Genomic DNA, 27,379 nt, shown 5'->3' with positions numbered 1-27,379 from the left:
TCTTTTGTTACATTTTGAAAAAGGGCCAATTTAATCTCTAAAATCACAATACACTTTTTTCTTCATTCCAAAATTTCATATACATATATATATAGATATATATTTTAAACAATTTCGAAATTATTTTCTTCAGTTTGAATTACGAGAAGTTTGTTTTCAAATTGTGTAACAAAAAAATTTATTTATTTATTAACAAAACAATTCAACAAAAAAAATCCATCTTTAAAATATTATGATTGAATAACTTCAAAATAAATTTAAAATGCCACTGAATAAATATTTCCAAAAAGTATAAATAAGTTTCAAAATAAGATTTTTTCGTGGATTTCAAATACTTATTTATTTACATTTGGCATCAAATATTTTAAATACGTCATACTTAACACTGAATATATATTTCAACACATAAACAAGTTTGCAATTAACAAGAATAAATTTTATAACGCTAAATATGGTGTTATGAAACAAAATTATAAAGCTCAATATGTACACGCCACGACTAATTTCAAATATTAGAGTGCGATTATTAATCTTGTGGAAATTTTAAATTTGCATTTCAATAAATATATTGATTACGCACATATACAATTAACATGAAAGATCAAAAGGTCATACCAAAAAAGCCAATTTTTTTAAAGAAAAATATTTGGTTCACATTTAAATATCAGACATTTAAATATCATATACATATAAATTTAAATATCATGTAATAATTTGAAATTTTTATAATTACTTCAGAAATATAAATTTTTAACTCTGCATGCAGGAAATGTCATTGAATATATAATACTTCTTATTTTATGAGATAAAAATCTACAGAATGTAGTCATATGTTTACTCCAAAATAAACATTTAAAATTTCCAGTTGATTTAGATAAATACAATCTGTTACCTTTTATACATAATCTCAAAGTTATGAATAACGTAATATTACTATAAGATTCAAAAATTTCCAGTTACGAGTTAATTGCGTTGAAGAAGTAAAAAGTAACATTTTATATCTCAGAATGATTAACATACTTAAAACTAAAAAACACGAAAAACTATATTAACACTTCAAAATTAAATTCCGATATCACCACTTCGAAGTCTGTAATTATCCCTAATTATTATCAGTAATTATTGTCACTTGAGGATAAATTTAATTTTCATATTTTTGCAACATAAATAGTAACTTATAGTTTTATCAGAAAGTGTGAAATCTTTAATTATAAATTGTTGTCATCTATAAAAACAAATAAAAATGATTTATAGTTTTAAAATTATTAATGATTTTCCGTATATGAACAATCACAATGTGTATGCTTATCTTTGATTATTGATGCAACGCATAAAAAATTTCATTTGATATTAACTTATATTTTGCATCATATACATTAATTATTAAAATACTAACAAATAAGGAAAATAATAAGCATTTTTTGAAATCAAGAGTTAGAGTTCTAGGTGGTAATTGTCTCACATTGTCCACAGAGTTGCGATTCCAAATTATTTCAAGACGTTTTTTCACTGAAGCGTTTCCAAATGGATTCACCAAATGAAAAAATATAAAAAAAGCTTTTAGTTTGTATTGTCTTTCTTTTTTTTAGTATTTGATATCTTGCGGATGACTTGATGTCTTAAATGGATGAAACTAAATAATAATGCAAGTTACTTCGTACATCAACAATTTCAATAAAAGGTATATTGAATATGAATCAATAGTAATGTTATATAAAAATAAAGAATTATGAGGTACTATTATTATAATTAAGGAGCTAATACTATTCAAGATACTTTTTAAAATGCTACTTTTTCTGCTCTTTTATCTAGAGTGCTCTTTTACCTATATTCTTTAAATATTTTGAAAAGAGATAATAGTAACATTATAATTAAACAAAACTTAAACTGAAACATAATTTAAAGTTACAAAAAGACGAAATATATTTTCTTAAAACATTTATAACAAATTTCAAAAATATTTAAATTCTCCAAATTTTATTAATTAATTTCATATATATATCGATTTAAAGCATGTAGTTTTACAGATAGTGGAAAAAAATATTTTAACTAAGCGATACAAGAACACAAAATTTGAAACAAATAAATAAATAATATAAAAACATTCAGCAAGAGAAAATATTTATTTTTAAAAATATTTTTAATAAAATACTGCAAAAATATTTACACTGCTGTATAATTTCATTTATCATAATAGATTGATTTGTCACTATTTTTACTCTGTAAACATTAAAATCATCTATTTTTATGTTACGAAAGCTCGGGTGAAATAAGTGTTTTTTTATAGTGTCAATATGAATGATATACTTTATAATTTCAACAATTTATTTGATAAATATAGATGATTTAATAATTTTGGAAGACAGGTTTTCTATAAGATATGAATCAATGCAACTGGCAGCTTCAATCTTTTTTCTTATTTGAAAAAAAAAGTATTCTAAAAAAAAAATTTTTTTTGCCGTTATCGATACAATTTTTCTTGCTCAAAGTAACTTAAAATAAAGTAAAGCACCCTTGCAACAACCAGTTGTTGGCCAAAGGTAACATAGAGGACTCAATAATTTTAAGACCAATGGCGGTATTGTGGTCAGCATTGCGCTCCGAATGCCTTCATTTCCCAAACAAGTTGGTACCAATCAATCTTAAATGATAGTGCGGCTTTGAGGAGAACTCCTCCAGACTCAAAGTCTGGGGCTGTCTGCTGCTATGGTAACAAGCGAGAGCACATTTCTAATGGGGGTGAAATGGAGGAAAGAAGGTGTCAATTGGTTTACTCATGACGACCTACGCTAAGATTAAGACAAAACTATTCACCCCGCACCCCTATTCGAAGTGACCTTTCCTCGTAACCATAGTACCCGCCACGATGCGAGACGGGTGTCTGGAGGAGTTCTTCTGAAAGCCGCACTATAAGTAGGCTTCAAGCCTCGACAGAGGAGAAACCTGATCTTAGACAATGACAGATCTGTGCCCTAACAACTATGCCATCACGGCTATAACTCAATAATAACAATGCTAATTATTTTTCTACCAGCATTAGAATGCTAATTTAGTGTTAAATATTTTTTTAAATGAAGGTAATTAATCGATAGTAATGGATAAAGCAGTTGTAAAAAATAAAAAGACAGCAAAGCCATTAAAATCAAAAACAGAAATTAGTGATAACTCAGTGCCTTTATCACTGTACCGCCATGGCCATTACCCAATATTAACAATGCTATTTATTTTTCTACCAATATTAAAGTACTAACTTAGTGTTTAAAATAAAGTAATTGATGTGATTGATAATAAGCAGTGTTTAACAGGACAGCAAACCCATTGCCATAAATATAGAAAAAAAGTAGTAAAGAAGTGCATAAGCAATAATTTAATCAAAGAAGCAACTAATCTGGAATTTGAAAAGCTCAATCTTGTGCAATGATTAAATAAGCTCGTTATTTTGCAATAAGTGGCATATGCACTATTGAAAATTATTAAGCTTAAACTGTGTATATCTTTTAAATTTTTTTAAAACTTATTATTTTTATAAATAATAATATATTTTAAATAATAATGCTGACATTGATGTATGAAAATTACTTATGTTAGAGGCTATTTTATCATACTTATTTACAAAACCACTATATATTATTAATAATAATTATTATCAACTATATTTTCCATCAATATCTTACACCACTTTTGAATTCACTGCTCTGGAAGTTCAACTCTGAATTTAACTATATATTATACCTCAAAGCACGAAAAGCCAATAAATATACATAAAAGTTCAAAAAAGCATATGGTATATGAAATATATAAGTTTCTTTATATACTTTCCACATCTATATTAGTTGCAAAATATGGAAGTTTATTTATGCATATAGAGTGAACGCGACAATATGGAAAACCATGACTTAAGATTTTGAACATATTTTATTTTAACTAAGTATTAACTAAGTGGTGTATTTACAAGAGTCATGTCTTCTTCGAATCTATTTTCAAGTGTTCCGTTAAGAAATTCTGAGCCATATCGACCCTTTATGTTCGAATCCATTCTATGTATGTCATGGCTGGCTGTAGCATTATGAAAATTCATCACGGAATAACAACACATAATACCCATATGAACAACACATAAAACCCATATGAATGCGCATATAAACACAGAGCAGAATTGAACTTAGGTGATATGTGATGAACGAGTTTTGCATTTGTAGTTATACTGCCATCTCCTGAGAAATAAAATAAAGCTGTACTTACTATATAAGACCAGTTTTAAGCAAATAGATGATACACATACCAGCATAGTATGTTGTGCTCGCATGCTTCAAGAAGTATATAAACACCATGCAATGTACACAACATTTAAATGAGCTACAGCAAATAAGTAGCAGCCAACAAGTGCTTAATTCAACACAAAAGCACATGCTGATTTTAGGAAATCATTGGTATGAGGCATGGCAGCGTTTTTTTAAATCCACAATACAGACAAAACTTAAATATCCAGGGGTAGGTTGATGTAAATCGAAACACATCCGCTTGCATGTTGTGTTACCATTACATGGTTGCAAAAAGCAATAATCTTCTTTTTTTTTTTTCAATTTAAATTGTCTACAAAGCACCAAAAGCATCAAAGAAAAATAACTTTAATATAACTTGCCATCTTCTTCTAGTCCATTAGAGAGAAAACACAGTTTGATTCAATAAATGCGTGGAGAATATAATTAATACTTCCTACACAAAAATTGTGACTTCTAATTACCGAACATTTTTTCAGCAATATGTCTTTGGAATCTCAAAGAGTTGATTCGAAAGTCAAAATAAGCCTTCGCCAACAAGTGAGTGATGAATGTTCTAAAAAAAGAAAACGTGATACGGTTTTTTCTTTTCACATTCTTTTTCAAGCATCTAATATCCTAGTCATGGTCTCACAAAAACGAATTCATTGTAATGATTCCAGCGATTTTCTTCAAAGTCGATCCCCGGTTTCAAGGGTTCATTACCACTTCCAGAAGTGCCAGAACCAGCTGCTGCCACGCAATGGAATCCAGCTTCTTGAAGGTTGTCGAAGGCTTGTTCCAGAAACATGTGCTTAAGGAAAAACCGCGCTGTGTACCTATTTTCATTGACTCTATCAGGATCACGTGATTCATTTAGAGTGTCTCCAAACACTTCTCGGCAGAGTGTGACCCTGCCACATACTAAAATTCTAGTGAGCTTTCGAAACTTCACATCCGTCAAACCTTCTCTCCCGAAAGCAAAAGATCCTCGATATCCAATGGTGATATATCCCGGTCGGCCACTTTCGGTCATCATGCCCCCGGGGGAAGTTGGAGTTGATACGGAAGACATTCTGGGAAGAGGACTGGGAATCGTCTTCGTGGTTGTAGATGGTGCAAGAGAATTAACACATGCCACTAAGTCAGACATGTTAAAATACTCCGCCTCGTGCTTCAGACGTTCACGCTCGTGAAAATTTTCTGGTAAAACTAATTTCTGATTACGAAGAAAGTCCAGGATATAACGGAACAAAACGCCATCTCTGTCAACAAAGTATCGTCCTTTGTTGTCCTTGCCAATGCTTTCTTTGCCAGTAAAGATCTGACCGAGAAGACAGTTTGTATCCTTTGTCAATGTGCTAAGTGAAGTGGTGTAGAGTACACCACCCACATTTAATTCAACAACTGAGGGAAAGTCATCGTTTCCTTCAGGTTCCATTCTAGGATGATGGAAGGCCTAGAATAAAACAAAACCACCACTAAATATACAGATAAATGTTAGATACTTAAATAAGTAAAGTATTATTTATTTTAAAAGAAAATAATTTGAACAATATTTTGTATCGTTTCATTTTTAAAACTATTGAAATGGAAAATATTTAAGCAAAATGTTTACCTGCAAGAGAAAGTTAAGCATTAATTTATGAGTTACGATGGATTGACAATACGGAAGTGCCGAAGGCGGCACTTACCATTTCGTCAGAAATTGATGTCGAAAAGTAAGATACGGAAATAAATAAGAGTTCGATATAAAAATGAAAAGCAAAAAAGGGGGATGGGACATAGTGAGGTAAAATGCCGCATATTCAATTTATGTAAAATAGTTTATCTAATAAAACTTGGTTTTTAAATATTAAATAGCGAAGATACTCTTTTCCATAAAATCGCTTATAATATGTAAAAATACATTTGAAAAAAAAACTGTTTATTCCTTTAAAATTAGGCATTATGGGAAATCGGGGTGAAAAATTAGAGTATCCATTAATATATTCCTATAATTTTATAACTCACAAATTATTCAGCAACGATAAATCAAATTTATCTAAAACTAGGAATAAATTCTCAGCAATTAAAATATTTAAACAAATTGAGGAAAATTGTCATGGAAATATGTCAATTTAATTGTATCTTTAAGAAGAAGATAATTTAAAAGAAATCTAAACGTGAAATCTTGTATGCTGGTTTCATTTAAAATTAAAATTAAACGTAAATATTTCCCAGAGCAAATGTATGTATTTTTTTAATTATTTATCTGTATTTGAAATACTGTTAAAGCAAAATTATTAAACCCAGAAGAATAAATTAAAGCATAAAATTGTGAGGAGAAAAAAATCTTCGTGCAACGAAAAAAAATAAAGACCTTGAAGATGGAAGACAGAGGATTTAATAAATATTTAATTTAGAGCTTAACGCTAACTATACGTAGTTTTTACTAAAATCATTTATTTAGAATACTAGAAGTGACAGACCTAGTTGATACATAAAAGATCCCAATGCTTTTTCTTCAAACATATATATCTCCAAACAATGTTTTTGTTTTTATTTTTTATTTCGAATTGGCAATCGGGACTCTCATCTTTTGTTTTAAGTGGAGTTTCATTCATAATTAAAGAGGAAAAACAAATCTTTACCCACGAGCTTAAAATTCGGATTTCATCTAAGTTACTTGATTTACAGAACTAGGTATGTTTATTTCATAGTTTTGCTTTAGCTGTAAATTAGTTTTTGGCTATTTTGTGTAGAATTTTTGCTTATGAAAAGAAATGCCCATTTTGCAAACATTGATATACTAGTAACTCTTGCATGTTTCAATAGCTGCAATTCGTAAATATAATAGAAATTGTTCTTCATATTAATTTAAAAATTGCAGGTGTTATTAGTTCAGTCGTAAAAAAAGGAGAAAAAACGTCATTTAACCCTTTCGCGCCGACTGTCACAAATACGTGACAGCAAAAAACCGTATCAATCAGGGTAAGAAGATAAAACTGGTAATCAAAGTATTTCTTTAGCAGTTTATTTGTGGGCGGAGTTATAATTTTTTGATTTATTTAATTCACCATTACTTTGTTCAAAATAAAACTATTTAGTTATACTTTGAATTAACATTGATTACATATATGATTAAACTAACAATAATTAAAGTCAAAGTAAAGTAAGTCTGTCAAATTAGAAACGACTACATTTAGGTTACCGTTTTTTATGTAATTACGTTCTGATCCTAATTTTATACGAATACTTTTCTGAATCACCCGTCCCCAAGGGGTTAAGCAAAAATATGCAATCGACATTTTGTTTTAACCGTTTTGAAAAAAATAATTTTTACAGTTCATTAGTTGCATATGTTATGAATTTTAATTTGCTAAAAAAAAATTTCATCATACCGCAAACGTGGCTTATCGCTTTAACGAAAGAGGATTTTGTTTTAATTTTTGATTAGATACATTAATTTAATTTCTATACTAAAACGTTCAGGGTACAAGAACCCTTGACAGTAAAACACATTTTGACGTAGTGCATAAAAATTCATCAGGAGTAAATCATCATCATAAAACTCAAACATAGGTAAGTTAACACTCAATTTTCGACTGGAGACACCCCACTCCATAATGTTGGTCCATATTTTGAAGCATCCTACAACACGGTGAAATATTTTTTGCTAGTGGTAGTGAACACAAATTTTAAAGGGCTGTATTCTAACTTTGGCACCCTTAAAAGTTGAACTGAAAATTCACAATCTATTCCCTATATTCACCCATCATTATGTGATGACAGGTAGGTGATCTCATCTCTGCCAATCTGCATTACTCGAAGCGGGGCTGCCAACTTTCTACGCTTTTTGTAAAAATTATTCTAGTGGTAGCTAATTTTGAGTTTTAATGTATTATATTTTATTCATTTAAACTTATTTTTCACACCATTGCATTCAAATGATTTGAAATTTCATGCGCAACTCAACTTTGTTCCAGCTCTCTCGTGGTGAGGCTTTTAAATTAGAACAGCTTAAAACACAATTTAGAACAGCTATCTGGGTAAATATCTAGCCAAAATTTTTATACCAGGCAGTAACACTTAACCTTTACAAAACCAGTGTATGGTATGGTGGGCAATGACACTTAACCTTAAAAAACCTCACTACAGAGTAAACCGGGCAAATGTATACTTGCCAGTGAGAAGTAACCTTAAAAAAAACATCAGTGTATGATATACCGAGCAAGCATGCAGGTGTAGGTATGATTTTGAGAAATTATAAGCCTTTCTATATAAAAAAAAATATATATCATTACCCAAATTCCATTACATTCCATTGGTGCTGGCCTTGAAAACTGAAGCTTTTTATAAAACTCACCGAACTTAATAACAAAATAACAAAAACCGACGAGCAAAAGCAAGTGACAAAATGGCCATCAAAACAGCATTTGAAAAATCCCTTTCTTGGCAAAGCGACTGCGTGCCCTAACCCTCCTTTGTATAGCCTATTTTTTTCCCTGATTACCACTCTTATAGAAAGCAGGCCCTCCTAGACATTTCAATCGCACACTAAAACATAAGTTTTGATACAAACAGAATTTCTTCAAGACGTTTAGCGAGGCTTAAAAATATAGACTTTGATAAGCAAGAAACTAATATACTTCAACGAGTACCTGGTCAATGCTACCAAAACATGTTACTCAAGCTTATGTTTACTGTCAGCAACAGATTGATCACGACTGAGTTTATATGACTTCTAATTTGAATGACCTTTATATTTGTTTAAATAATTTATATGTACTGGTAATTAAATAATTTTGAATTCAGTCTATATAAACAACTATACAATGCCTAGCTATTATTAGGAAAAATATTCTCTCAAACTACGGAAATTCAGTAGCTGTTGGAAGGTATGTTATAAAGACATATGATTTAATTCGCTTTTTACCTTTTGCCATTACTTTTCCCAAGTGCGAAGTGCGGTATAGCCAAAAGTAGCAATTGCACTAGAAATAAAACTAATTTCGACACAACTAAATTATTCATAAAATATTGACTAAGTTACAAGAGCACCAACTAGTGTTCACGTAACCTAGAAACATACTTTGTATCAAACTTAGTGACCGTGTTCGTTAAACTAACTAAATAAACGCGGTTTGAGCATATTTCCATTTTTAATTTTCATAATGGACTTGTGGAAGAAGCAACAGTTTTCGTTCTTTTATACACGTCAGTACCGTTAATAGTTCTTTCCTGTTGGCACTCTGTCAAACACATTAACCTGCGAAAAATGATTCCATTGAGAATAAGTAATGTCCTTTTTTCCTGTATTTTTATGCGGATCGATTTAAACCCAATAAATAACTGAAGCTGTCAAGCTGACAGCTTTAAGAGGTTTCCAAACCACGACAGTAATTCAATTCTTCATCGTTTCATTAAATCGGCAATTTCTCAGTCGACGACACTCGTTAAATTTCTGTGGTCTTGCAGTTATTTTTGTTGCCATAATCTTTTCTACAAATTAAATTATATGACGAACTCCTTCAAAAAACAATATGGAGGTCGTCTTCGTAAATTGCCACTGCTGTTTAACAAACTTGACGAAAATTAATCTCGACGGCGAGTATAAACTTAGTTTCAGAATAAATCTCCGGAAAAGGATAAGGCATATGTTTTTTAAAAGAGTTCTTTTTATTGCCAATTTTGCATCGAAAAATATATTGACAAGATAAACGGCTGAATTTGTTAGACATATTTTTGTTTTTCAATTTTTCATATTCTTCAAAATTTTACGTTCAGTTTCTTGAATTGCGAATGGCTAACTTTTAAAGATACTTATTTAATCATCGATTGTAAACTGGTTGCAACCATTTTGTTCAGAAATATCATAGAGTAGAAAATATAATGTAGAAAAATATATACTACTATAATTAGAATAGTAACTATGATTCAAGGTATTTTAAAGCTTATTTAAATGCTAGCCACCTCCGGTGATCAGCTGGTCCGCCTTTTTAAATAAGTAGAATTTCAAGTATTTAGATATTTAAAATCGTGCATTCAAAATTCCTGACAATGTGTAAGTATGAACTCATATTACTCGAGTGAGAGTGAATTTAATTTTTGTATTTTACATGTTCGTATGATATCGTGGTGAATTTTTTTATTAAAATGCTCAGTATAACATATGCTAACATTTAAAAAAATATGCTTATTATCTCAAAGTCAATATGCTAATTACATACGTTAATATGCAAAGTTAATACGCATCAAAACAATATGCTAATTATGATGAATAATAAAAGAAATAAATTTTGGTAAAATCAAATTGTTCTCTTATTTGCCATCAATTGGACATTCATCTATGTGAATTCATCTATTTAATACATATATTTATACGAACCAAAAAATTTTAGGTTTTTGTTGGTCAGAGTGTTTTTAGAACAAACCAATAGGAACTTTAGCTACTACAAATTCCTTTCAAGTTAAGAAAATACACAGATCTGAGACAGTAAACAATACACCGTAGAGAAAAAGATAATTTAAAAAAAAATAATAATAATTTAGCGTAATGGCGTTGTTCAAGAACTAAAAGACAGCATAACAAAAAAAAAAAGAGTACTTACGTTAGAAAATTAAAATTAGTTAAAATCATATGATTCGCTTAATTGGCAATTAAAATGAACTACCAACTGCCAATCACATTTATTTAACTTTTTTTTAACCAAGACTAAATGATTTTGCTGTTAAAATTATTTTTATCTTTTGAATATTGTCGTAACACTGTATTTAAGACTTAATTTTGAGCACACAAACACATAGTTTTACGCTCAATGCATCTAGTCACTGTTGCTGCCCAAACTCTAGCCATTAAAAATTTTTTGCTACTTTTATTTAAAGGACATTAATAAATAGCAAGGGAATTAAACATTTGTGTTTAAAAAAGATGTCAAAATTAATAATTATTTAAAAATTATAAATGTTGGCAGATTAGCAAAATGTGATGCACTTTCACACAAAACAAAACTAGATCATACAAAACAAAACTAGATTGTTAAGTAGAAAATTAAAAAAGACAGGGTTTTACAGAAGAAAATTTATTTCTTAATTTTTGCTTTCATTGCAAATTTAAAATGCTTTTATTCACTGTTTTTAACATTTGGAGATATTTTTGCATGAATAAATAAGCTTATGACATATTTTAATAGTCGCAAATAAGTTTATGACATATTTTAATAGACATATTTCAATAGCAACGGATAATGAATTAAAACTACACGGAGATACTATGTGCTTGTCAGTATTATTAGAGTTTTGTCGGTTCTTGGAAAAATTCAAAAGAGGAAGTAAATTCACGTAAATACTAGAAGGAATTTCCCTTTTTATAATACAAATTTGACTTGCATGCACAATCATTTACTTGATCACTTAATGCATAGAGTGGTTGTTACAAATGTGGAGAAAAATATTTGAAAAATATTAAATAAATAGAAATAACTATAAAAAAAAGTAGAAATTGAGGTTTATTTCACGTTCATTACCACAATTGGATTTTTCTAAGACAACTTTATGATTTTAACCGGTTAACGCCCAGCGTCATATATTTAGCACAGTTCCTTTTTTCAAAAACATTCATTGTGGTGGGAAACTTTTTTGAACATTTTCATTTATCTGAGTGAACTAAAAGATTCTCAGATACCACAATGATTTAGTTATTTCTGATTAGATCTAGAATTATAAAGAGCAAGTACTTTTTGATCTATCAAAGACTTTTTGAATGCCCTAACAGTAGAAAAAACAATTCATTTCGAAAATATATTATACCACTTTTTCCATAAAACCGCATTTGGTATGATTTCAATATATAAATTCAGGACAAAGCGGGTTAAGCTTTTTGTGGTAAAAATGTAGGTCATTTAATAACACATGACATATTTGTTTATTTGTTATTGAATTTACTTGTTCTGTTATTCTTGATTACTTGTTATTGGATTTACTTGTTCTGTTATTGTTGTTTACTTGTTATTGAAAATTTGTTTACAGAATCAGATGTTTGTAAAATATTTTATTCATTTAAGCTTTTTTTTAATTTAATAATTTTTTGCAAAATTTCAAATTAAGAAAAAGCTAAAGCTTTAGCATATTTCCTGTGTTTTTCCTTTTTTATAATTCCAATTACAACAAGAATTTTTAATTCTCTATAGCAGTTACAAAATTGGAACTTCCTAAATTTCATTAATACTTCTCATATTGATCAGTCAAAATACTTAATAAAATAAAAACCAAATTCAATTTAATTAATTTCTTTGATAATTGAATATAAAAAGTACATACCTAATGTTCGGGTTGAGTAATAACAGTTGAGGTAAGCAAATTTTGATTAACTTAGCCAGTGCTAAATACTTTGGCGCAGAATTTGTATTAAATAATTTTTCATACCTTTTTCATTATTTTGTATTAATTTAGGTAATAATAAGTTAAAAAGATTATATTTAGCACTTAAATAATCTCTGGTTGGAAAATACAGCATGAAACGCCGATGTCTTTTTCTGCATTAAAGGTAAAAATTATTCTTCAAAACACGAGTCACTTCCAAACTATAATTTTTTTTCAAATTTGCTCTTATTTTCTGTTATTAAGATTTAATTTCATTATCCAGATCTAATCAATCATCACAATCTATATCTAATCATTCAATTATTTTTACTTAAATGGATCTAAGCGGAACAGTTATTCATCATTAAAATTTCTTGAAATTACGAAATTAGTTATTGTTAATTTTTTTGATATAAATGGACAAATTTGAAACTACTTTTTTGGATATTATAAATTTAATTCCGATTACATATTGTGCAAATATAATTCCTATAATATATTTATTTTAATAACTACATACAAAACTGTTTTGCTTTTTATAATTAAAAATTAACAAAATATATTTTTGCTTGTAATCAGAGCATCAGACAAAAAATGTATGTAAAACGGACACCAGTGTCTCATCTTTGTCAAATTGTTAAAATCCTTACTGCACTATATTCAGGCCATATATATTTGTTTAAATTGTTTAAAAGTCTCGTTGATATAGCATAATATTTATTACCTCTTCATACAATCCCAGAAAATCTCATCCGTTAAACCGAGTAAAATTGGTATTTATGTGTACATTAAACTTTTTCAATAATTAGAAAAAACCTTGATCATTTATTCAAGTCAGTATTTTAAGAGTAAACATAATCCCTCATTGACGCTACTCGTTATTTTATAAGTAACAATAGATTAAATAATTAATTTTAAACTGTTTTCTTAAAAAATATATTTAAAAAAATATATGTCCAAATTAACTTATGTATCATTTAACATGAAGAAACGATTCAAATTTTAGTTTTAAAAAAAGACTAGATGTGTTCAAAGTAATAATTAGTATGCTTTTTTGAAAAAATTATAAAATATGTTTAGATAAGGAAAATATTTTTTTTAACGGCAGTCTCTGTACACTCGAAGATGTCGGAAGTGTAGCTCTTTTCGAAGGCTCTGTCGTAATATGAAATTGTGCTTTTTTGAGAATATTATGTTATTTTTATAATTACTGTGAGTTAGCAACTGTTACTTATAACTGTTAGGTCAAATTTAGCCTGTGCGTACCTCTTTTGAAAATTGCGGAAAACGTCAATATGGAGAAAAGCCACAGTTTTGTGAAAATAAAAAGCATTTGTGGAGTAATTTTTTTAATATTTAAAAACCTACTTCAATGCTGCATTGCTTGGGCTCATAAAAATTTGCAAAAACTAAGAATAAGGCAGTGATTTTGATCCAGGTGGGAAAATGTCGCCAAATTGGCAATTTTTTTCATAAAAAAAAGTCTAATAACTTTTTAAATATTTAAGTTATTTGTCTGTTCTAAAGCGCAGATAATTCTTCATGGCAAGATTATATATATAGTTTGAACTCATCGCATTGATTCAAGTGTAAGGCAGTTAAACTAGGGCTTTTTATTTTCCTTGGCGACAGAGCTTCGAAAAAGAGCGTTTGCCGTTATCCTGTGGTCTCCTGTGAACCTAATTCACGAAGGCGAGCAGCATTATAGTTTGTCTAAGCTAAGAACTCCTCCCGCCACAAAGTCTGAGGCCGTCTGGTGCTATGGAAACAAGAATGGCGCATTTTAGGGAGGGTAGCTTCACTCTAGGACTATTCCCCTTCTCTCGCCAATCCGAGCCGAAACCACTGCAAAACAGTGATCCCGCGCACCCCTACTTGAAATGGTCATACCTCGTTACCATAGTCACAGCCACAGATCCAGACGAATGTCTGGGGGAGTTCTTATTTTAAACAAACTATACCTATGCCACACTATCGCAGGTATCCATTCATAGGATGAACCACATTCATACATCTCACAGTAGAGAACAAAACAGAGAAAAACATCCATGCCCTAAGCGGGATTTGAACCAGCAAATATTGATTTCGCAGTCAGGAAAGCTGAACGCTCGGCCACCTCATCGTCAAAAATTTTAAAAGTGCTGTAAATGTGTTTAGTGGCACGCGAAAACGAAATATTTTTTTTATATACCTTAATGGAGTTAAACAGCTACCGAATTACTAAACTCAGCGGCAAAATTAACGATAAAAAAACAAGCCATATCGAAAATCCATTCTTAGACATAAAACGGAAATAGCAAACACTTTCGCATTTTTCTTTTTCAGAGAAATCGAAGAATTGATCAGAAGTATGAAGAGATAATTAAGCGTTTTTTAAAACCGAAAAATAAATTACTTTTTTAAGGAATTCGCATTTTTTCAATGATTTTACTAATGAAACAAAAGTAACGAAATTTTTAACTTTAAAACAGATTGAGTCAATTAATCAATTATACTCAACTTTAAGTAAAAGAATTTTGATAAAAATAGTTAAAAGAGAGGGAAAATATATTGTAAGTAAATTAAAAATTGTTTTGATTGGATTTCTGTCAAGGGAACACACTGTTAGAATATGGAACACAAGGGAACACACTGTTAGTACTGTCCTAAAATTACGGTAAAAAAACAGGCAGCAGTCTGTCCATCCAATTAACCGTAAAGTTTACGGTAAAGTAAGTTTTTTTTCCTTTACGGTTTTGAAACCATTTACAACTAATGTGGTTAAAAAAACATGAATACAAAACTATCCGGGTTTTTTTACCATTTACAGTGAGCAAGGTTTTAAAACCGTTAAAAGAAATTTTTACTGGACATTAGAGATAGTTTAACAGCTGCTATCTATGCGTGAATGAGAGTACTGTATTCTAACAGCCCAGGCTCACAAATTGGGGAGTGCAGGACGCTGGAAACTCTTCTTTTGTTGAAGGGAATGGAGGAAATATTGTGTTGTCAACGCTGGGTAACGAACCCCCGTTCTGTTGGACATGACAGATTAGCCCCTTTGACTATAATATGTATTCATCTGCAAGGAATTAAGTTACCTCATTAGGTGGGCGTAGTTGGTACGATAAAATTAGGGTTGTTTAACCGTATTAGGTGAAAAAAGCTTATAAACTGTTTTTCTCACAAGAAACAGTTTGATTAATATGTTATTTATAGTTATATGTCTTTTTTGTTTGAATATGGTAAAATAACAATTAAATAAATTGTTATTTAATAATTTTTTCCGAGAAATTCCTAACGGTGCATAATCAAAATCAAATAAGTTAAACCTAAATATATCGCTGAGTGCAGAAGTTAAAACGACACTTCTGCACTCACTTCTCATTTAAATTACACGAGAAGTAAGTGCAGAAGTGTCGTTTTAACTTAAAAAGTAATGTTAAAAAGTAACGCTAATGTTAAAAAGTAACACTAAAAAAGAATAATTATTAATGTTAAATACAACAATGAAAAATGTTTAAATAAAAGTTTTTACATTTTATTTAACTTTTTATAACCGTCGTTGTACAGCCGACCCAATTTTTGGGTTTGCGTCTACAATTGTTAAACTCCGTAGGCTTCTAATTTTGAACACAATCCAGAAGACAAGGGAACTGCTGGATCTAGTATTAGGGGGAAATTTACCCTCATGGTGGACTTTTCGATTGAACAAACCGACATTTACGTTACATAGCGAGGAAAACCACGAAACCTCTCTCAGTAAGCCTGACGCTAGAGGACTCTAACCCATGATCCGTCTACCACTGAGGATATATTACGTCAGCTGTGTGGTCTGTGCTCGACAGTGGTGGAATTCGTATCGACCAACCATCGATGGGATTCGAACCCGGTCCACCTCATTGGAAGGCAAACACTCTCTTCCCTGCGCCACCACGGCTCACAATGAGCTATTGGCGACGGTCAGGGAAACATTCCTGAAAATGATTTGAAAACATGCCGTCGCAATTTTGATCCCCTGCAGAGAGGATGACCCGTGCGTGAGGTTGAGCACTTTACGGTGAAGCAGTTTAACTAGGGCCGATACCGCGCACTCTTGATCTTGCTAGGCAAGCTGGTCATCCACCCGTTTACTGATCGCAGTCAGTGATGCTTGACTTCAGTGTTCTACGGGAAAGCGTGTCCTTTCGATTAGTTTACTGTGGGATTAAAATCAAAATTCAAAAATAGCAGTAGATACATGTGATATATATGCATTACTGTCATACTAATGCAGGTTTAGCATTTCACAGAAGTATAATGAACAGCAATTACCAAACAAAGCATAAATGTAAAATAACATCCGGTTCCAGGAACCGGAAAAACTTTAAGATATGATACAACTTTAATTACCGGTAATATCAAAAGTTAAAATAAGTAACATTATCTAAGATGTATGTACTTATCAAGGTTAAACATAAACTACATAATAATTCTAGGCTTAAGTATAATATTTATATAATTAATTGTTCTTTAAGCTATACAAATTTCAATCATGAGTTTGTTTTCAATTTACGTAATAGGTTTTCAAATAATTAATTATATTAAATTATTTTTAATACTACTTGTTTTATAGACTATTTTGAATGGTGAAAAAAAGCAAAATTAATTAGAACAAATTTAAGAATAGCGTATGTTGCTGGAGTTTGAAAAAAATGTTAAACACTTTTTGTTTTCTTATCGATGAGAAATATAAACTTAATAAGTAACTTTTATCACGTTTCCTACATAAGACCTTTAAAATAATTAATATAGGTATAGTTTATACAAAATAAATTTTTATTGCAGAGTTTTATGACTTAAGATTTTATAGACTCTAGATATTTGTATGTTAAGAATTTATTTTTATGCTTATTTTGTCTAGACAGTCTTCTGTCGTTTTTTTTTTCTCAGCAAGGGCCGTGACTTACAATTAAATGATATTTCAGCAACGTGACGTACAGTTAGTTATACGTTATTTTAAATTATCTATTCAGTTTAAAGCTATTCAGTAAAATTGTGCTCTGCTGCATAAATATAGTTACTTAAAAGCAATATTTTAGAATTACCTATTTAATTGCCTGATTTCTCTGAAAGTTCTTTAAAATATAATTCAAGGATAAGTAGAATTGGAAATATTGCAAATATTTGAACTCTTAACATTTAACTTGGGTTATTTTAACTTCCTGATATTTAAACTCCTAATGTTCGGAACATAATACTCGGAACTTCTTCTCACTTGGGTTTCTTTTTAAAGTTACAAAAGTGGACGCAACCAATAAGAATTTACAATAGAAAACCCACTGCTTTCACAATCACCATGTAACACCTGGAAACCATTAAATAAAGTGTAAACTTTAAAGTGTAAAAAGTTTAATATTTGGGGTGGTATATAATTTATGATGCCAGAGAGGAACCTTCGAGTGTTAACGGTTCATAAAATGACTCAAGCTGTTAGGTGATACTTTTGCACAATTTTACAAAATATATCGATTTGTACTAACTTTCACTTTAAAACTAAGAACTCAAATCCGGGGACTTTGTATCTTGATATTCCGAGTTGTAAAAATACTGTAATGGTTACTAACTTAATGAAATACAATATTTTTTTATCTTAATTTATTACAGCTTTTTCATTTTTTATGCATCATGCAAAGCCTGCTGCTTAAATAACGAGCTTCATCTTGGTCTATTCTCAAGAAGAATCGTCATTATTGTTTAAAAAGATGGAAGAAATGTGATTTCTGACATAGCGTTTCTAATGCAAGATCGATAATTTTTTCAAATATTTCATGCGACCGCATTGTATTTTGTTTTTCCTAGCACTACTACTTATTATATTTAACAACACTATGGTTCAGTTTGTTTTTTGAGGTATGATTCTTTTTTGAGTTAGGCCTAAATATAAAGTTACGGATTTCGCATTATTGAAAAACTTAAATGTTTTATATCTGCTAACAGCATCAATAACCCAATATAGTGTTAGGTAACCGTACTTTTCCTAATAGTGAACTTTCATATTCTGCAAGAAACGTATTGTGATGCTGTTGCATGACGAAAATATGTTTATATGGCGGAATATTCTTATTTTGACCAAAAAACAAACGTACTATTAAAATCAAATTCGGATTTGTAGCTCCCAAAAGAGGGGATGGGGAACTCGAAGTTTTGAAAAACTGGCGTTCTTAGTTTAACCTCTATAACGGTTCAAAAAATTGTTATAGTATCACGTTCCTCTTCTTATCTTTTGAATGATTGATTACACTATAATAATTCTTTTGCCGAAAGTTATAAGCTTTTGGCTCTAAAACAAATATGTTATATAATGGGGAAACATTCCTCCGGGATGCTTCCCAGACCGTCGCCAATAATCCATTGTGCAGCTCTAGTGCGACGTAAATGAACTGCAACAACAACATATAATGAGGAATTTAAATAGAATTAATCATTTTTGTTAATAATTTTTTAATGATGAAAAACACTTTCGAATTGCAAGCATAGAAATATTTAAATATTCTGTACTTTCAGATGTTTTTCGAACCTAAAAACTAGAACAGTCGGATTTTGGACATACCTAAAACCGCCTTTCGGAGTCAGTTTGACCCTTTTAAGAAGTTTATGTTTTTTCAAAGTAAACCACTTTTTAAATAATGAATATTCTTGAAAAAAAAATATGTAAGAGTTTTTAAAGATTTAAAAACTTTTTATTCGTTTTAGGATTAACGCAATGTCAATATTACATTACGATGTAATATTGTATTACAGATTATTCTTTTGCAAGAGTGCAAGTAATACGAAAATCAACAGATGACATGAATATAAATAATATACATTAGCGCACAACATGTTTTGAAATGCTAAGTTCCATCACTAGTTAGGCATTAAAGTAAGCGTATACAGTATTGTGCGGATTTGAGAACTCCTCCAGACGGAAAGTCTGGGACTGTCTGCTGCTATGGTAACAAGGGAGAGCACATTTCTAATGGGGGTGCAATAGTGAAATGAAGGTGTCCATTGGTTTACTCACGCTGACCTATGCAAGGATCAAGACAAAACTAATCATCTCACACCCCTACTGAAGTGGCTTTTCCTCGTAACCATGGTACCCGCCTCGACGCGAGACTTGGAGGAGTTCTCCTAAAATCCGCACACATCCGCGTGACGTGAAAGCTGGAACAAAATATCGACAAATTATTTTCTAGCATTTCTCATAGCTAGCATTCGTTTCATTCTGTGTCTTGCGATGTTAAATGGTGTGTTTCTTATATTTTAGGGATCGAATTTTATCAATTAGGTGCTATCTCTTGAGTACTAATTTGTAGTTCTTCAACAAACACAAGAATGAATTTTCAATGAGTAATAAGGGTGGCAAAGGATTCAATCATTAAGACATTAGTTCTTCAACAAACACAAGAATGAATTCTCAATGAGTAATTAGGGTTGCAAAGGATTCAATCATTAAGGAAGTTAGTTCTTCAACAAACACAAGAATGAATTCTCAATGAGTAATTAGGGTGGCAAAGGATTCAATCATTAAATCATTAAGGACATTAGTTCTTCAACAAACACAAAAATGAATTCTCAATGAGTAATTAGGGTGGCAAAGGATTCTATCATTAAGGACAGCAATATGACAAACGTTGTTAATAAATACCAAACAACTGAAGTTTCACCTCTTGTAAAATAATTATTTAGCATCTAGTCTGCTAAGCCTATTTCACATTTCATACTATTATAATAAGAGACAGTGCTTGACTTCTACTCTGTGCTATTCTTTGCAAACACGTTCGCATTAATACTATTCAGAATTAGGGTATTCTTTTTCTTTTGCACCTATACCATAAGTATTTAGTTTTCCTTTTGCAGTGCAAAAGATGAATGTTATGGCGAAGAAGTGACGCTGAAATTAAGAGGACATTTTCTTTTTTTCAAATTTAGTATCCCTGTAAAAAAATTCGTCGTTACGAAAAAAAATTCGTCTACAAGTTTTACAGAGGCAAAAGACAGTCATTCCTCTACACCTGGAGTTCATGTGAGATTCCTTAAATGGAGCACTATATTTTTCCCAGGTCGTAATTCGTTTGTCCGTTTTTTAACTTACACAAATAGTAGCCATTCAAAAAATTATTATTTTTTGGATTTATATAAATTGAATTTAAAGTTATGTAACTTGAACATCATAAAAAAAAAAATTGTCATTATTATTTGCGTGACAATTACTGATCCCCAACAATACTGTCTTGTCCTGGATTAAAATGAATATAACCACTTATAATCAACAAATTACTTTAGACGCAATGACGAAATTATAATTTAGCAGAAACGAAGTAAGCTATGACGGTAATCGAATCTAAAATGTTATATAATCTCACGAAAACTGTTGCGCGTGACATTTTTATTTACATAGTGAACCCTAATTTGTGTTCTACGGTTCATCTTCCTAATATTTGCAGTTCCGCAAAATCAAAAACAAACATAAAACTTTAAAAATGAGAGTTTTTCTTACAGTGGTCAAAACGACTCTTTTTGGCTGTTTTAGGTATTTTCATAATTATTTATTTTACTAATTAACAGAAAGGCATGAAATTTATATACTTAGAAACAATTTAGGAAGAGTTAAAAAAAATATGAGCTTCGAAACTCACGTGCATCTTCAAAAATGGCATAAGAAATGCCAAAAAGAAAGAAAGAGAAAACTCTGACTCAGGAATAAAACCTTATGTTAAAACAAAATGGATCTGTCCATTTACACTCGAAAAGCCAGAAAAAAATTTAATAAAATACATTTTTCCCAGTTTTTATTTGAGGAAAGAAAGGCTTACTACTACTTTTTTATTTAATTTATTAATCTGGAGTCAGATTTACTCGCGAAATGATAAGTTAACGCAATAAATAACTTTGAAAAATTTGCTAGCGCTTTGTTTGGGTTTCAGATTCACTACATTGAACGAATCAGTTGGTTTACGCAACGATTTACTTGAAAGCACGACGATTCCCAAGTGTTGTTTTACGTAAATCTGCTTCTACCAATGACAAAACTTGGCGCTATTCCATTTTTTTTTTTTATGTCGAATGCTCATTTGTTTTTGTAGACACCCTGAAAGTCAAAATTTTACAGAATTTGGTTATAGGGATTATTTTTGCGAGCTAATTCGATTGTGAAAAAAATTTTATTGGTTTCTTTAGAAAAATTGTGTTTTTTTGACAAAATAAGAAAGTTATGCCACGGTTATAGTTAACTGCTCTTCATATTTTAATAGATTTCTTTGAATTATAGCAAAAACACTTAACAAAATTAACTTCCAACGAACTGTTCAAAAGTTATAATAGTGATCCGCTTTTTGGTCTTTGATTTTTTTTTCTAACTATATTCTATACTCACTGTATAAGATATAAAATGTGTAAAAACTGCATTTATAGACGCTATGTAGGGACAAAATACACTTTTTTTCTCCCCTTGCTTTCTGATTGCCGCAGTCTTTTTTTCAACAACGTTATAAATCCACTATAAATCAAAATAATGCAAGCGACCCCTTGCATCCAGGTGAAAGATCAGGATTTGATAATCACGCAGAATACAGACCAATTTAAAAATAACATTTGTTTACTCCCTGCCTTTACTATCCTTATTTTCAGTACTCTTGCTCATAACGCGTAAAATTTATTTAAAAGAAGGCCTTACTATCGCGATATTATAATTATGTCAGACTTGGTTAATCATAAAATAATGTTTTAAAATGCAAATAAACCTTGGAAAAAAAATTTAAATTTAATATATTTACTTATTCACTACCACTAGTTACACTTTTCCGTAAACAAAAATTACAAGTAAGAATCTATGAAATGGCATTAAAAATAAATAATTCTGAGCTGTCAATTTTGAATTATTTATTAATAAATCTTAATTTTCAGTTTTAGACGCTATTAGGAGTCCGGAAAAGTTTTATTTTTAGTTCATGATGTATTCAAAGTCGTTTATCAACAACCTTTTGATGTTTTTTATACGCAAATACGTATTTAACTTCAGATCAGATTAAATGGTAATCCGATGGTACAATATCCGGCTAGTACAGTGGAGGAGACAATACCTCATTCCCTAATACAGTGAAACCTCCAGGAAAGACCACCTCTATGTAACGACTACTTCTATGTAGCAACCACCTCTATGTAGCGACCACCTCTATGTAGCGACCACCTCTATGTAGCGACCACCTCTATGTAGCGACCACTTTTGAGAAGCACGGAATTTTTTCCATAGACTTTGCATTGAAGAAAACTTTTAGGAGAGACCATTAAAACCTCTCCCAGCGACCGGGCAAACATCTGCACCAAATGCGGAACAGGTCAAATAAGGAAACACGAAAACATATCAAAACAAAAAAATTAACAAAACAAATAAGTAGATTAAAATACACTCCAAATATTTATGTGAGACTCTTATTTAGAGATTTCTTTTTGACGATACAACCTCATGTTGCAGTTAGAGTGCACTAAAGATGATGCTGTCAATGATTTACTTTCAGAGCTGAAAGTTAAATTAGAAAAAAAAAAGGTTTTTTAGAAAAAGCAAGCATCTCAAGCAAAAAAACCTCTTCTCATCTTTTAAAGCTAACTAATTTTTATGATTTAGAATTAAATGCAAACTTAAACAAATAACATAATTGTTTATTTATTTAAAATAGTTTTATCATTCATAATTGGTAAACTTGTTTTTGCACATAATTATATCAGTAGGGATCATTTGTATAAACGCTAAATTTAATTCATAGATCTCTGTCTTTTCATAACGCCAACAGAAGTGGCATTTCCGCACCAAGAAAATGACACTGACTAAAAATAATATCGTTTGCGAAAAGTCATGTGCCTTCGATAACAATTTTGAAGTCAATGGAGGTAACCTCTAAGAATGACCAACCTCCATCAGCGACCACTTTTTTTGGAACCGCTAGTGGTCTCTCTAGAGGTTTCACTGAACATTTCTTTTCGTGGGTTTTGATCTTCTCGATCAATACGAGTCGGAATGATCGAAGTTTTCGGATTTGAATTTGAAAAAACCTCTTTAAGCATTTAATTAGCTATTTCACAATAAATTGCAATAAATAAATAAATAAATAAGATTTAATTATTCACAAGTACACGAGTCACTGTACAATTAAAAATGCCTATGGAAAGGTTTTAAAGCACAACAAGAGTTGATAAGTGAATTTTAAAAAGCTCAAAACTACACTAGTTTCCGGTCCCCCGGAAATCTGAATTTCTCCTTAGTTAAATTTAAATTCGAATTTTAAATTTTTTTAACATATGATGGTGATCTGAAATCAATGAAAAAAATGTTATAGAGTTTGATTATACAGCCATTTAGATTTTTTTTTAAAAATTCCAATTAAAATAATAACAGCAATAATTCAAGTTTATTTGTTCTGTTTTTTTTAATAACCAGCACCTAAAGCGTTCTTTAGATCTATTTTACGGAAGGGTCTAAAAAGTTTTCTGAATATTTATAAGATTTTAATCTTTAAATATTCATACATTCATAATATAACTTAAATATTCATTTTACGAATGTTATAAGATTAAAAACTGAAAGAATTAACTGAAAAAGTTTGAAAATAATATCTGCGTGATCTATGCCCTTGACAAACTGCGTCGTGTCTAGAAAAATAAGTCGAACGCTAAATATTTATTCTAAGATCAATATTTGACAGTCCTCTTAAGAGTCCCGTAAATTTTTATCTTATTACGAGTAAAATTTTAGAAACAATCAACAAAGGATAGTTATTTATTTGTTTAAAGAATTCATAGAGCTTTTTTGAACCAAACATCATGCTAAAATAAGTCCTGAATTTTTTTTTTTTTTTAAAATGATAATTTCGGAAACTATTATGAGGAAAATATACTCAATAAAAAAAATGTGGAAAATTGTACGAAACAGGTTTTCGAAAATTTTCCTGTCTCTTGTAAATTTTTATTCTATCAAGAAAGTTTGGACAAAAATTTTAAAACCAACTACAAGCAAAAAGATATCAAAGTGTATAAGAGATACTAACAAAATAAGATAGTTTTCTTCAATGCAACGATTAGAATGTACGTTAAATAACTCCTATATAATAAAAAAATCTGGAATTTTGGAAAAGAGTTTTGTTGATAAAATTACAATTGCCGAAATGCACGATCGAAGCAGGGCAAATTTTTACTAAGTGCTAGCAAAAAAAAAAAAAAAAAAAAGCAATAATTAGAGTAGGAAGAATTCGCAAAAAATCAAGCTCTTCACCAACGCTTGAAAGCACAACTACTTTACGATTGTAAGTTTAATTTAAAGTTATTTCTAACACTACACACCTAAATGATTCAAAAGTTTTTTTGAACTCCCCTTTGTTTTAGCTCTCTCATAATGAAGCTCTTAAAATGTTGACGAAATTGCCAAAAATTCCGAAAGTTTCAATTTTTAAATGTTTACCACTCTAAAATAGGCAGCTATATACAGAAATGCCAACTTGCTTCGAACAGCGGATAAATTTTTTCGAGTGATAGTCGTTTATTTTATGATTCTTGGTTCAGTAAATTCGAATTATAGGGTTTTTACTCGCCACTGATTCGAAATAAATCAAAGATTCATACGATACGCCACTTCTACCCCAGCTTGATCTATTGTCTCCCCATCACTCCAACATACCTGTCAACTTTTACGCATTTGGTGTAAGATTTTATTTCTATATTTAAAGTGGTAGTAAAATGTATGCTTTCTAAATATTTCTTGCATTTATAAACTTAATTTATAATCTTTTTGATCTACCACTAATTTTAAAAAAGATTAAGCATATATATTAATATGTAATACTGCTGTTGAAGTCTGCATAAGCTTGTTCAAAATACAGTATATTTTTCTGTCTATAATTGCAAATAATATTCCATTTGACTACCACTCGCGAAAATCATTCTTGAAAGAATTAACATACCTGCCAACTCTTCCGGATTTTCCGGAAGATTTTATTTTCACATTTAAAGTGGTAGCAATACTCAGGTTATTCCAATTAACTTGTTGAATTATAATGATAATTATAAATGAGTTTGACCACCACTACATATAAATAATTACAATAAGTATATGAAAGCATAATAATCCTTGCGCAAGCGAATTTCAACGGGATCAAAATATAAATATATTTTAGAGTCAGATTATTTTTCGTTTATTGTTTCACAACCACTCTGAAAATCCATTCTCGGAAAGAGTGAAAGTTGGCAGGTATGGATTAAATGTTGGCAGGTATGCTCCTAGAGAAACTTAAAAGTTGCCAGAAAAAAATACTCCGAAAAATAACTCGAGCAATATGGAATAAGAACGTACATCGCTATCTCAACATATAATTTTTAGATTATTTGTCATATTGCAAGGCTAAATTGCAAGTTTCTTGAAAAGACCATAAATTGTGACACCGCAGGATTTAATGAAATTTTTCCTTTTGAAAACTTGAGAGAAGAACCTCATAAACCTCAAGCCAATGGCAGCTTATTTTTGTAGCGGCGCAACTTTATCTAAAATACTAAATATTTAATTTTCTTTTCACTTCAATTTGCATTCCAGCTACCAGAAAAAGCCACCCAAAAGCTAAAATTTCAAGATGGATGGGAAAGGGGCCATTAACGGCCCCTGGCGCACAGATAAGTTTCGATGATGACGATGACAAATGAACCGTGTTGAGTCTTTTCAAATGTTTTTCAAATCAAGCGAAACTCTGCAAATTTCAGTTTATAGTTCTTTGCTGTTTTTTTAAAAAATATTTTGTAGAATCTGGAGCGGTTGGCATTTATGTACAAAATAAACATTTGCGTAGAAAAAATTCACGTTATACTCTTTTTTAAACCACTTTACAGAAAATTTATTTTCTTCAGAAGTTATTCTTATGGTATTCAATTTCAATTTAATCGATGAAATTAAAAAAGATTCAAATATGCAACATGGGTGATAAAAATGGAGATAATTATTAAATAGGACATTATTAAAGAGGATATTATTAAATAGAATATTATTAAACAGAATATACATAAATGCCTTACATTTTGCACAACAGACGTTATTGCGAGATGGAATTTTAAAATACTTTAACATGATATATTTCAATGCATGTATAAAATGTAATAAAGAATATGAAAAACTTCTTTCGACATTCCATAAAATATAATATTTCGATTGTTAGAAAATACATATAAAAGTATTTATTAAAAAAAAACAAAATTTCATAAGACAAACTTACCTCTGAAACAATTCTCAAATGAAGAACAAAAACTAATGAATCGCAAATTTACAAACTTAACAACAAAGAAAACAAAATCACAAAGCCTCTTAATCTGCCAGGTACTAGAGGACTAGTCCAGCAACCACAACGATTAAAGCAAAGAAGCAGTGGTGGAATTCCCTTCTGGAGGAGAAATCCAGAAGAATTCGCTGCCCTTTTTGGGGAAAAATCCTGCTACAGAAAACAGGAGCTTGCGCGTCGTTTGCGGGCTTTTCTGGATGAGGAAAATGCCGGAGTGTGACCGGGATAGGGGTGTGGGTGGAATGACGTCACTGGAATCCATCGATCCAAACCCATACTCTCTATGCCACCTGGTGTAATAGCCCCGCTACACTTGTCGCTTGCAAAAATATAAACCTGCTGTTGCTTCTGGTAAGGCTCCTATGGACTAGGGGTGTGTTAACTTTGCAACAGGAATAAACAACTCTGCGGTGAACATGAACAGGAAATGCGTGACTTCCATACCGGAAAAGGTTTCCTGTGTTG

General features: G+C 30.5%; 1 protein-coding gene across 1 annotated transcript; it reads right to left on the bottom strand.

Moving 5' to 3' along the window:
• Positions 1–4,539: 4,539 nt before the first annotated feature.
• Positions 4,540–27,281, bottom strand: Ktl (BTB/POZ domain-containing protein Ktl). Its single transcript, XM_016052040.4, has 2 exons — positions 26,852–27,281; positions 4,540–5,718 (listed from the first exon to the last, which is right to left on the bottom strand). The coding sequence occupies exon 2, from the start codon at positions 5,698–5,700 to the stop codon at positions 4,903–4,905; it is 798 nt and encodes a 265-aa protein (XP_015907526.1). The 5' UTR covers positions 5,701–5,718; positions 26,852–27,281; the 3' UTR covers positions 4,540–4,902.
• Between the last annotated feature and the right edge of the window lie 98 nt (positions 27,282–27,379).

The sequence above is a fragment of the Parasteatoda tepidariorum genome, chromosome 3 (assembly GCF_982258835.1).
Source record: "Parasteatoda tepidariorum strain Cologne lab strain chromosome 3, Ptep-v5.0, whole genome shotgun sequence".
Taxonomy (NCBI): domain Eukaryota; kingdom Metazoa; phylum Arthropoda; class Arachnida; order Araneae; family Theridiidae; genus Parasteatoda; species Parasteatoda tepidariorum.
The sequence above is the reverse complement of the archived record's forward strand: the minus strand, read 5'-3'. Positions and strand labels throughout refer to the sequence as shown.